Source organism: Uranotaenia lowii, chromosome 3, assembly GCF_029784155.1.
Source record: "Uranotaenia lowii strain MFRU-FL chromosome 3, ASM2978415v1, whole genome shotgun sequence".
Classification (NCBI taxonomy): Eukaryota; Metazoa; Arthropoda; class Insecta; order Diptera; family Culicidae; genus Uranotaenia; species Uranotaenia lowii.
Window position 1 is genome coordinate 35,140,979 of NC_073693.1, and position 13,693 is coordinate 35,154,671.

The 13,693-nt window shown below is 30.2% G+C and overlaps 1 protein-coding gene across 4 annotated transcripts in view; it reads left to right on the top strand.

Moving 5' to 3' along the window:
• The window catches only part of LOC129757227 (tetraspanin-9), a 63,979-nt gene that overhangs the window by 49,345 nt on the left and 941 nt on the right, over positions 1-13,693 (top strand). For all 4 annotated transcript variants that reach the window (XM_055754371.1, XM_055754373.1, XM_055754372.1 and 1 more), the window contains 5 exons: positions 6,788-6,854; positions 6,912-7,103; positions 7,163-7,357; positions 13,303-13,457; positions 13,519-13,633. In XM_055754371.1, coding sequence (XP_055610346.1) covers positions 6,792-6,854; positions 6,912-7,103; positions 7,163-7,357; positions 13,303-13,457; positions 13,519-13,633 — 720 coding nt within the window. In that variant the 5' untranslated portion in view covers positions 6,788-6,791. The remainder of the gene's footprint in view (positions 1-6,787; positions 6,855-6,911; positions 7,104-7,162; positions 7,358-13,302; positions 13,458-13,518; positions 13,634-13,693) is intronic.

The following is a 13,693-nucleotide window of genomic DNA, read 5'->3' on the forward strand; positions in this document are numbered from 1 at the left end:
CAACCAGAGCAAAGCAAAGCCAAAAGAAACGTACCAACGACTTCTTAATGTCGCCTATTTTTTCGGTCTTTCGTCGTGTGAACTCGTTAATTCGACACCCCCTCAATTGCCAAGGCAACAATTATGTTTCATTGTGGACCTTTTTCGGTTTTCTTTCTCTTTACACAGATGAGGGATTGAAAAAAGGTTTCAAACGTTTCTTACATTGAAGATAAATAAAAAAAACTTTGAACGCATCTGACAAAAGATATTTCATCTTGTCATAAGCCGAAGCGACTTTGTCACCCGCCTTCATCAGAAATGACAATAAGCAAATCTCACAGATGTACTCACACGAAAGTGAGGATTTCTTCTTCCTCCTCCACGAGTCGTTGTCTCCCAATCGCAGTTTATGGAAATGGAGCAGAAGGAAATGCAATTTGATGCAGCCAAACACACGGCCCCTATAACAGGCTTCAAACTCAAGCAATGCTTTTCCACGTGACCGAACCCCTGCTATCATTAGCTTTTAATTTGCTGTTTTGCTGCCTTCGTCGTCGTTTGCGGAATAATTTGCTGCATTGATCTTGTATCACTAGCATCAGCACCAGTTCAATGGAATTATAAAGTCAGATTATTGATTTTTTTTTAGTGTTGCTTCTCGGTGTGCCATCTGGAAAACCGGAAATGCGTCTCATGCGTCCTTGTACGCAACACGTGAGTCGGAAAAACCTCCTCTATCCGATTGATGGAACGATTTTGAGCGTCCTTTGTGACAATTTAGAGTTTAGTTGGAGGATCACATGGCACAATTTCGAAATTATTGCTGGTATTTCATTCAAAAATATAATCATGTCTGAGGTTTGCCTCTGTATTTTTTCAAAAACAAGGGGCAAATTTTGAACCGAATTAAATACTTAGAGGCATGGCCGTAGGAACGGGGGGTGTTTTGAGGGTTAAATCCCCCCCATGAGGATCCAGAAAAGTAAGCTAGGTTTTTTACTTTACGCTCAAAATTTGAAATTCAGGACATAATTGATGATAATATAATATAATAATTGATGATAATAGAGCAAGGTTGATCAAGAGTAATAATCTAGACTAAAGGCCGAACTTCAAAAATCCATTTCAAGTTCGAAATTTTGCTACACTTTCAAAAAAAATTTCTTACTTATATTAGAAATTGAGGTCTGAATATTGAATTTTAAATTAAATTAAACCCATTTCAGGATTCTTGATTTTAAGTTCGAACAATCATAAGAAATTAGAAATGAAAGCTGCTTTTAAATCCTGTTTCAAATTTGGTTTTGCATTTCATATTAAATTTGAATCATGTTTTTTGAGATCATATGCATTTCAAATATTTTGGTAATAGGTTTCCGAAATTAAAAGAAAACCCCATTTAATACACTTGACAGTGGATTGTAGTCTTTCTTACAGCCTGTAAATTATATTTCTATACACATGGCACAATATAATAAACTAATGATAGATTTATAAATTATAATTTTCTTAAGAATAACATAATTTTAATTCTTAATTCTGGAATATCTTGTATGTTCCCGGTTCATTGACATTATGATCTTACATCTATAAAATAGAAGAGCTCTAAAATTTACGAATAGAATTTAAAAAAAACTGCCTTACAAGGTGTTTCAAATAATTCAACCTCTCAAGTGAAAGAAGCGAATATATTGAAAAAATAATTGAGTAAAATTACAACTGCTAGATTAAAATACGATGCTTCAACGTAGGTTGATCGAATTAACTATTGATAAAAAAACATTTTGATAACTTGGAAATGTCAATAATTTCAATTTTATCATTTTGCCATTTTTGTCAATTTTGTCAGTAACTTCAATTTTGTCAATTTTCTCCATTTTGTTATTTTTGTCAATTTTGTCAATTTTGTCAATTTTGTCAATTTTAACAATTTTGTCAATTTTGTCGATTTTGTCAATTTTGCCAATTCTGTCAATTTTTGTCAATTTTGTCAATTTTGTCAATTTTGTCAACTTTGTCAATTTTGTAAATTTTGTCAATTTTGTCAATTTTGTCAATTTTGTCAATTTTGTCAATTTTGTCAATTTTGTCAATTTTGTCAATTTTGTCAATTTTGTCAATTTTGTCAATTTTGTCAATTTTGTCAATTTTTTCAATTTTGTCAATTTTGTCAATTTTGTCAATTTTGTCAATTTTGTCAATTTTGTCAATTTTGTCAATTTTGTCAATTTTGTCAATTTTGTCAATTTTGTCAATTTCGTCAATTTTGTCAATTTTGTCAATTTTGTCAATTTTGTCAATTTTGTCAATTTTGTCAATTTTGTCAATTTTGTCAATTTTGTCAATTTTGTCAATTTTGTCAATTTTGTCAATTTTGTCAATTTTGTCAATTTTGTCAATTTGTCAATTTTGTCAATTTTGTCAATTTTGTCAATTTTGTCAATTTTGTCAATTTTGTCAATTTTGTCAATTTTGTCAATTTTGTCAATTTTGTCAATTTGTAAATTTTGTCAATTTTGTAAATTTTGCCATTCTTGCTATTTATGTCAATTTTGTCAATTTTGTCAATTTTGTCAATTTTGTCAATTTTGTCAATTTTGTCAATTTTGTCAATTTTGTCAATTTTGTCAATTTTGTCAATTTTGTCAATTTTGTCAATTTTGTCAATTTTGTCAATTTTGTCAATTTTGTCAATTTTGTCAATTTTGTCAATTTTGTCAATTTTGTCAATTTTGTCAATTTTGTCAATTTTGTCAATTTTGTCAATTTTGTCAATTTTGTCAATTTTGTCAATTTTGTCAATTTTGTCAATTTTGTCAATTTTGTCAATTTTGTCAATTTTGTCAATTTTGTCAATTTTGTCAATTTTGTCAATTTTGTCAATTTTGTTAATTTTGTCAATTTTGTTAATTTTGTCAATTTTGTCAATTTTGTCAATTTTGTCAATTTGTCAATTTTGTCAATTTTGTCAATTTTGTCAATTTTGTCAATTTTGTCAATTTTGTCAATTTTGTCAATTTTGTCAATTTTGTCAATTTGTCAATTTTGTCAATTTTGTCAATTTTGTCAATTTTTTCAATTTGTCAATTTTGTCAATTTTGTCAATTTTGTCAATTTTGTCAATTTTGTCAATTTTGTCAATTTTGTCAATTTTGTCAATTTTGTCAATTTTGTCAATTTTGTCAATTTTGTCAATTTTGTCAATTTTGTCAATTTTGTCAATTTTGTCAATTTTGTCAATTTTGTCAATTTTGTCAATTTTGTCAATTTTGTCAATTTTGTCAATTTTGTCAATTTTGTCAATTTTGTCAATTTTGTCATTTTTTGTCAATTTTGTCAATTTTGTCAATTTTGTCAATTTTGTCAATTTTGTCAATTTTGTCAATTTTGTCAATTTTGTCAATTTTGTCAATTTTGTCATTTTTGTCAATTTTGTCAATTTTGTCAATTTTGTCAATTTTGTCAATTTTGTCAATTTTGTCAAGTATGTCAATTTTGTCAATTTTGTCACTTTTGTCAAGTATGTCAATTTTGTCAATTTTGTCAATTTTGTCAATTTTGTCAATTTTGTCAATTTTGTCAATTTTGTCAATTTTGTCAATTTTGTAAAATTTTGTCAATTTGTCAATTTTGTCAATTTTGTCAATTTTGTCAATTTTGTCAATTTTGTCAATTTTGTCAATTTTGTCAATTTTGTCAATTTTGTCAATTTTGTCAATTTTGTCAATTTTGTCAATTTTGTCAATTTTGTCAATTTTGTCAATTTTGTCAATTTTGTCAATTTTGTCAATTTTGTCAATTTTGTCAATTTTGTCAATTTTGTCAATTTTGTCAATTTTGTCAATTTTGTCAATTTTGTCAATTTTGTCAATTTTGTCAATTTTGTCAATTTTGTCAATTTTGTCAATTTTTGTCAATTTTGTCAATTTTGTCAATTTTGTCAATTTTGTCAATTTTGTCAATTTTGTCAATTTTGTCAATTTTGTCAATTTTGTCAATTTTGTCAATTTTGTCAATTTTGTCAATTTGTCAATTTTGTCAATTTTGTCAATTTGTCAATTTTGTCAATTTTGTCAATTTTGTCAATTTTGTCAATTTGTCAATTTTGTCAATTTTGTCAATTTTGTCAATTTTGTCAATTTTGTCAATTTTGTCAATTTTGTCAATTTTGTCAATTTTGTCAATTTTGTCAATTTTGTCAATTTTGTCAATTTTGTCAATTTTGTCAATTTTGTCAATTTTGTCAATTTTGTCAATTTTGTCAATTTTGTCAATTTTGTCAATTTTGTCAATTTTGTCAATTTTGTCAATTTTGTCAATTTTGTCAATTTTGTCAATTTTGTCAATTTTGTCAATTTTGTCAATTTTGTCAATTTTGTCAATTTTGTCAATTTGTCAATTTTGTCAATTTTGTCAATTTTGTCAATTTTGTCAATTTTGTCAATTTTGTCAATTTTGTCAATTTTGTTAATTTTGTCAATTTTGTCAATTTTGTCAATTTTGTCAATTTTGTCAATTTTGTCAATTTTGTCAATTTTGTCAATTTTGTAAATTTTGTCAATTTTGTCAATTTTGTCAATTTTGTCAATTTTGTCAATTTTGTCAATTTTGTCAATTTTGTCAATTTTGTCAATTTTGTCAATTTTGTCAATTTTGTCAATTTTGTCAATTTTGTCAATTTTGTCAATTTTGTCAATTTTGTCAATTTTGTCAATTTTGTCAATTTTGTCAATTTTGTCAATTTTGTCAATTTTGTCAATTTTGTCAATTTTGTCAATTTTGTCAATTTTGTCAATTTTGTCAATTTTGTCAATTTTGTCAATTTTGTCAATTTTGTCAATTTTGTCAATTTTGTCAATTTTGTCAATTTTGTCAATTTTGTCAATTTTGTCAATTTTGTCAATTTTGTCAATTTTGTCAATTTTGTCAATTTTGTCAATTTTGTCAATTTTGTCAATTTTGTCAATTTTGTCAATTTTGTCAATTTTGTCAATTTTGTCAATTTTGTCAATTTTGTCAATTTTGTCAATTTTGTCAATTTTGTCAATTTTGTCAATTTTGTCAATTTTGTCAATTTTGTCAATTTTGTCAATTTTGTCAATTTTGTCAATTTTGTCAATTTTGTCAATTTTGTCAATTTTGTCAATTTTGTCAATTTTGTCAATTTTGTCAATTTTGTCAATTTTGTCAATTTTGTCAATTTTGTCAATTTTGTCAATTTTGTCAATTTTGTCAATTTTGTCAATTTTGTCAATTTTGTCAATTTTGTCAATTTTGTCAATTTTGTCAATTTTGTCAATTTTGTCAATTTTGTCAATTTTGTCAATTTTGTCAATTTTGTCAATTTTGTCAATTTTGTCAATTTTGTCAATTTTGTCAATTTTGTCAATTTTGTCAATTTTGTCAATTTTGTCAATTTTGTCAATTTTGTCAATTTTGTCAATTTTGTCAATTTTGTCAATTTTGTCAATTTTGTCAATATTGTCAATTTTGTCAATTTTGTCAATTTTGTCAATTTTGTCAATTTTGTCAATTTTGTCAATTTTGTCAATTTTGTCAATTTTGTCAATTTTGTCAATTTTGTCAATTTTGTCAATTTTGTCAATTTTGTCAATTTTGTCAATTTTGTCAATTTTGTCAATTTTGTCAATTTTGTCAATTTTGTCAATTTTGTCAATTTTGTCAATTTTGTCAATTTTGTCAATTTTGTCAATTTTGTCAATTTTGTCAATTTTGTCAATTTTGTCAATTTTGTCAATTTTGTCAATTTTGTCAATTTTGTCAATTTTGTCAATTTTGTCAATTTTGTCAATTTTGTCAATTTTGTCAATTTTGTCAATTTTGTCAATTTTGTCAATTTTGTCAATTTTGTCAATTTTGTCAATTTTGTCAATTTTGTCAATTTTGTCAATTTTGTCAATTTTGTCAATTTTGTCAATTTTGTCAATTTTGTCAATTTTGTCAATTTAGTCAATTTAGTCAATTTTGTCAATTTTGTCAATTTTGTCAATTTTGTCAATTTTGTCAATTTTGTCAATTTTGTCAATTTTGTCAATTTTGTCAATTTTGTCAATTTTGTCAATTTTGTCAATTTTGTCAATTTTGTCAATTTTGTCAATTTTGTCAATTTTGTCAATTTTGTCAATTTTGTCAATTTTGTCAATTTTGTCAATTTTGTCAATTTTGTCAATTTTGCAAATTTTGTCAATTTTGTCAATTTTGTTAATTTTGTTCATTTCTTCAATTCGGTCAATTAAAAAAACGATTTTTTCAAATTTGTGAATTCTGTTTTTTTTTGCATTTTTTTTTAAATGGTAAGTTATTAAATCGATATTGATATCGATGTGATAACAAACTAGCAGTTCGCTCAAATGAAAAGATAAGCTTAGGACTCAACTGTTCTATGGATGAATTTAGAGTGGATATGGAGATCGTTTAGAGTAGTTTGAGACCTTTTAGGAGCAGCCATACATTTTTTTTCAACTACAAAACTTCAATGATTTATTTAGAATCGTGAATCATTTCATATGGGAACCAATCATTGAGAATTCGACGATGATGTTTATCAGCCTGTTGATGATCTGATGTGATGATTTTTCAATTTTTATTTTTTAAATACAATTGTCCACAAAACTGTTAAAACTCAGAGAGTTCTATTTGAATTTACTTTAGTTTTTTACCTTATGTTTGTTTCAGATTTTTTTCCCTTTCACTTTCAAATTTGATTTAAATTATCCCACACTTTTGTGCCAAAGTAGTTTTCGTCCAGTAGGTCTAACATATGTTTTTCTCTTTTATTTTGCAGGACCATGGGGAGTTCCGGATACACCTGTATACGGAGGACATTTTGTTCGTTCAATATTCTGATATGGGTAAACTTTAAAACAAAATACCAAAATTCCCTTTTATTTGAACCATATCCATTTCAGCTTTGCGGAAGTGGATTTCTAGCGATCGGACTGTGGCTAAGGTTTGCGGCGCCCGGATATGCCACCCTGTTACCAGATCATGCTGCCCTTAGTGCCGATTGTTTGTTCATTTTGATTGGGGTGATAAGCTTTGTGATAGCATTCTTTGGATGCTGCGGATCGTGGTTCCAATCTAGGTGTTTCCTCATCATTGTAAGTTATCAATTCTGATGAAAATGTCTACTAAGAATCAATGATTTATTTTATTCCAGTATTTCACATTGGTGGTGATGTTGTTTTTGAGCGAATTTTTGCTCGGATCATTGGCGTTCGTTTTCCGGGGAGGCATTGGCCGGATGTTGGTTCACGAGTTGAAGTACGGCATCGAGAAGCACTACAATGTGACAGACCGAGGGGGACTTCTAGCTCCATCGGTGGCCTCTATTTGGGACAAAGTGCAAGTTGAGGTGAGTGAGATTACTTTTCCTGGGTTAAAACTGAAATCATTTAACCATTTGAGTCATAGATATCACAGATTAACAGATGTTCACAATGTAAATGCAAATTCAAAAAATTCCCTTGAAAATTCATAAATATACCAACAACAAACGCATCTCAACAATAACAACATGTGGGCGACCATGCCAACAATTGAATATTTATGATCAAGTAGATCGTGGAATGTACTTTTCGACACTGAATTCAGTGCTGGAAAGTAGCACTTTCCGATACTGTTTTTAATGTCAACATGTTCACTTTGCAACACGGATTTTCATTAAAGCTTTTCCTGATTGAATATATTGGCACAAAAGTTTTCAATTCTTTTCAATGCTTTTAGATTATCTGATAGTATTTGAGAGAAACCCTTTCGTTTTTTGGATTTTCACTGAACGATCGAGTTTCGAATAGACTCACGAAAACAATTTATTGAACCCGATCTAGAAATGTTTGCATAAATATTATTAACCTTTATTTGTAAACCAAGTATTTTCCATATCATATCTTTGTATTTTTTGAATCTGCTGCTGGCATTAAAATATTTTTACTATCAATTGTTTTTCAGTAGAGTGAACAGTATTATCATCGAGTAGAATGAATCTTGACAGACCGACACTAGCTAAAACCAAACTAGCCCAGAACCATGTCGATGTTTTGGAGTCATGTATTCACTAAAGTTGTTTTGAAGATTAAAATGAATTGATGTATTATTGTATTCAATTTTTTCTTCTGATTTGTTTCTTAAGTATGAAACAGTAAATTTTAACTTTAAAAATGACCTGACTTTTTTAAGGGTTACATTGATCATTGTCAATAAAGAGTCGAAATGTTCGGAACATTCAATTTGAAATGAATACCGTTTCGTCAAATAATGACCGATTTCAACCATTTTTCATGCTTTAAATTTTTAAATTTTTGGTTGTGGATTAAAATGAAGTTCAGGAGAAACAGTAGGGGAGAATTTCTTGATTCCCTGCTCCTGTGTTTATTACATATTTAAGGGAAAATTGACCTTTTAAACCCTATTTTTTTCGCTGATAAATTTACAGAAGCTTAGTTTTATGATTTTAAGCAACTTTTGTTCAACGAAATATTTTATCGTTGAGGAAAACTGTTGAAATTTTTTTAAAAATTGCATAACCACCAGGGCTAAGAAACATGACCTTCAGCGCCTTTTTTGTATCATCTTTATTTGAAACGGCTCATGCCTTTAGGTTTTAAGGAGCCAAACTCATTTTGTTTATTTACAATTGTGTGCTTAAATCTAGTTCATCACTTTTATATAATAGAAAAGAAAATAGATAAGGATGATAATAAAAATTAAAAAAATTGAAATAATATGAAAATAAAAAGAATTATAGACGAAGATCAATAGCTTTTAGGAAAAGATATATTTCGAACATGTAGTCCAAGTCTATCAGAGCCAGCACATCTCTCACTGGAACATAGGGTGGTTTTCCTCGGGCCCGAAGGGAGTCTATGAAATTCGTTCTGGCGACAAGATGGACCTCGCACGACCAAACAATAGCTTCGATCAATCGTAAGTAGCGATTGGTTTCGACTAGTTTCTGTCAAGTGGTCGTTGTTCAAAGGGCTGATGTTTTGGTCGAAACAGGTCTGGTCGTTGTTCAACGGAGCAAGTTGAAATCGATCGAAACTAGTCGAAACCGATCCAGCTCGAAATCAGGATTCATTTCTACCACACTAACACACATGCAGCGTGTGTGTTAGACAGAGAGCATGTTTTTGTTTCGTTTTCGCCATTTCATTTTCGTCAAGTGCTCTGGATGTTTGGATTCAGTCGGCGGTCGGTCCTGTGTGTTTCGTTTCGGGATTGTCGCTGTGCTTCCTGCAATTTATTTTTCATACATGATCTCTGCTGGCACCGCAATCAAAAGGTTTGATGTGGTGCTTGCGGGAGGTACTTTTGAACAATTTAGGTACCAACCAAAGCCGTGCGAACCCGCCCCCATGGAGATTTTTTCCAAGTAAAATTTTCGTATAGTTCCGGAATATTACTTGACCTTAAAAGGTGTTTAATAATAAGTGTTGACAAACAAGTCAGAAATTTGGTTCGCCTCCGGCGGAATTAACACTTTAATCAACCTAATTTCATTTGACGACACTAATTGAAAATAATGTTTAAATGTAAATTTTAAATTACAATTCAATTAACCTTTTGTATGAATTGAAACTCTAAATAAGACATACAAAAACATTAGCTCGTCATTTGAATGGGTTTTAATTAAAAAGTGGCCTTTCCCAGGAATTTTGCCTGGTGACACGTCAGAAGTAGATTCGTCTGTCCGGGGCATTTTGTTCCGTCCATTCGCTGACCAGCACCGACGAAATCACCATCTTATCGGATTGTCTGGATAAGGTCTGCTGGCTCCTCCAATTGTTGCTGCAGCACCTGGCGGTCCGACTCCGGATGGGGATGCACTGAATGGAAATGCGATGGAGATGGATTGATTGATTTTGATGCGATGGAGAAATAGAAGCCTGATGTGTTTCGGTCTGTCTGGAAATTCGTGTGTAAAACGCGCAAAACACGCATTAGTATTGGTGAACGTATGTTCAACGGACGACCTGGTTGAAATCGATCGAAGTCAATAGGAAAGAGACAGAAGAGACAGTTGGAAAACTACCTCGAAATGATGAATATGGGCCAAAATAAACCTGAAAAATCAATATTGAGACTTAATTTGGTTTTAACGGAAATATAGTGCTGCCATCTATGACTTGAAATTGGGAAAAGTGATGTTTACTGAAGAAAATTTGAGTTTATGAATTCAAACCTGTTTTTTTCTGGTTTAAAATAAACCGAAAATGTTCGATTCATCATTTCACGTCTTTTTAATGAAAAAAGTAAGAAGTTTGGTAATGAATTACAGCTCAAATATCAAATTCCTTAGTTCTAGAAGAGCATCTCTTAAAACACCATTTTAAAACCTTTGAAAATCTTTGGAATTCAAGAAAACTTCTTAAAATGCAGTTATCTATTCAAATAATTCGTAGAAGCATTATTATTCACTTTTACACGGTAAATTTTTAGAAATAATCTTGTTTTTGTTGAAAAACACTAGTGGTGCTATTCTTTTTTCGCACCCTTTTTCCATAGTTTTGGTCCTCAACGCCAATTGCAACGTCCAAAAAAAGTAAACTTATGCTTGATTTATCCGTTAAACAATTCAAAACAATTTATAGAAGAAAATTTTGGTGATTTTCAAACATTTATATTTTAACAAGCAAAACACATAGTGGTGCTATTCTTATTTCGCTCACTGTATAAACTCCAATCCCTTCAATTTGGTTTAAAGTGAATTGTGTTGAAGTTGAAGTGGCTAAATTTTAAAAATGTATTACGTATTATAAGAATTGTTTCAATAATAAGGCTACCGAGTAGAGTGTTCATTTCCCGGATATTTTAGCGTTCCCGGGTATCGGAAAATCTGAAGATCGTTTTCCCGAGAATTCTCTGGATCCCAGGAAAAATGGAAAATGAAGATTTTAACACTCTACTGCTTACGAAACCTTATCAATATGGCATTTTTTGAATTTCAAGTAATTGTATTAAAAAACGTTTCATACTTTTTTGATTCCTCAAAATTTAATTAGCAAATATAAAACCCAAGACCCCAGAAACTAAGTACTTAAACTAATAAACTGACTGATTCTTGCTGCAAAAACTGAAATAATTGTGAAAGATTTTTCACTATCGATAGAAGTTGGTTAGCTAGACTTCAGGTTATTCATCAAATCTCGTAAATATTCATATAACTAATCTATGTTTTCAAAAATGCCATTTTTTGCCGATGATTTCGCTACTGTTGCTGCAGTTTGCGAAACGAAAGTTTTAAATGATGAGTGTTGCAAAATAGAACATACAGATTCTTTTCATAGCGTTTCTTTATTGGAATTTTATGGTTTTTCTAGGTTCTTTGCCGTTTCTCACTTTTACCACCTTTTACACAAAATTTTTGATCGAAATTCTAAGTCGTATATCGAGGTAAAACTATCATTTTCCTTGGTTATTCTGATTCATTTTCCGATTCAGATCGTGTAATTTTTTTGTATTTTAGCACTTTTTATTGACTCCGGGAATTCCAGGGATATTTTAGCGTTTCACGGGCTCCGGGAATTTCCGATTTTTTATTCCCGGGAATTCCCGTTCGAAAAACCTCGGGAAGAACACTATACTACCGAGAATGCTTCGAAATAAAATCAAGTTATTTTTAAAACAATGTTGACATGAATTTTATGGCCGGGCTTCGACCAGACTGAACTGAGCACCATGATTAAATTTAGAAACAACAAAAAATGGATCTCGTGATATTTATATTCTAGATCAAAAAACGAATATGATTGACAGTAATTAATTTCTTGGGCTACAAACAATTGAATCTGGTTCATAAACATCATAGATTTAGTCTCTAGATGAATAAATTTGCACCTGAAGGTGAAGTGTTTCGTAAAACGACTGATGGCGTTTAGTTCTGTCTGTTCGAATCCCGACCATATAGAAATGTGTCTTTCAGTGAGTCTTAAAATGTTTCACATCATTTTCATTCCATCAATAAATGAACCAATTTTAACATTTTTTATGCCGTAAAAAACTTTACCCAGTATGACGGATTGGCTTAATGATTTCACCTACAAACTTTTTACTGGTTTAATCATCCTATTCCAACACTGTTGGTGTAAAAATGTTTATCAAGCAGTCACCAAATTTTTTTGAATAAATATTTTTATAATTCGATTACTTGTCTGGGGTGAGATGCAACAAAATGCAAATCAAAGAGACACCTTCTTATCTCGTTCCCATATAATCAAAAATGATTGTTTTGCATCACAAATTTGTCAACATTGAAATTTCGTACATCCAAACATTTGTTTTTATGATTTCTGCTAGTGGAAATTTTTTTAGTATTTTTTACCCCTTAATGTATGTAATTTTTTTTTCAGTAATATGTTAAAATTAGTTTCAACAGAACTAGAAATTACTGCAATTGGTGTTTTTTATGCGTAAAGCTTTCATAGCATCGAACATTTATTTAAAGCTATACATTTACATAAGTTTTCATTTGATTATTCATTAAAATCAAAGTTTGTTGCAAGTTACCTCTTTTTCTAAATGAAGTGAAAACACATGTTTTAAAAAAATTAAAAATAACTGAAGAAACCAATATTTTTTCTGACTACGTCAGTGTGATTAAGGTTAGAGGAATACCTTAAAACTTTTGATGCAGGGTATGATTATCTGTGGACGTGAGTTTTTTAGAAGCCATTGAAATTGAAAAGTGTTGCCCCAGTTGACGGTACTGAAAGTCATGTTTATTAGCCCCTGAGGTTATGCCATTTAAAAAGAAAATTCAAACAGTTTTCCTCAACAATAAAGTAAAATTTTAGCCTTATTTGAAACCTAATATTTTTTTTATCTTAAATTAAAATCGGAAGGCAGGCATCCAATAATATATTTGTCATAATTTTGACTCGATCTCCGACAAAGTTTTTCTGCTGAAATTTACTTCCACTGAAGAATAATGATGTTGATTTTTCAGTACAAAATATTCAATTTTCCCATACAAACCAAATAGTTGAAATTTTCTTATGTAAACGTAACTTAAAAATTCTGCATAAAATCAATCATGGATGAGTTTTGAACCTAAATAAAGCTTTTTCAACCTCAGGGTTTGAGGAATTCAAAAATGACCCCAAATCGACTCGGTCTACTGAGCAATGAGAAGATTTTATCATTATTGAACTGTTCGTAACAAAATACATATAGGTAATATAACGTTTTTGGCTCACATGTTTTGAAAAGCGGTATGGAAACCTTTAATTTAACAACCTTTAAACCTTTAATCACATTTTTATTAAATATGTTTTTATCAAATTTTTGTTTTAATTCTAGCTCCAATGTTGTGGCGTCTCCTCGTACGAGGACTGGTACGACATCAGCGCCTGGCCCGGTGAGCGATGGGTTCCCCGATCCTGCTGCCGACCACGCTATAACTCCATCTACTCGGAAGGCTCCGGAGACGATGCCTCGGGAATCGACTGCCGGAAGTACGATTTGTTATTTTCTCTTGATCTTAGATATTAATTTAAAAAAAAACTTTATTTTTAGAGCCGGTGATCCCTCGCTACTTTGGGACAAAAGTTGTGGCCAAATCCTACAGATGTTCTTCGTACAACGGTTACATGTCGTTGGAACAGTTGGTCTAGTCATAGCCTTTTTACAGGTAAATTTTGCTGAACCGGTTATTAAGTAGATTTGTAATACCTTAAATCTGTTTCAAATT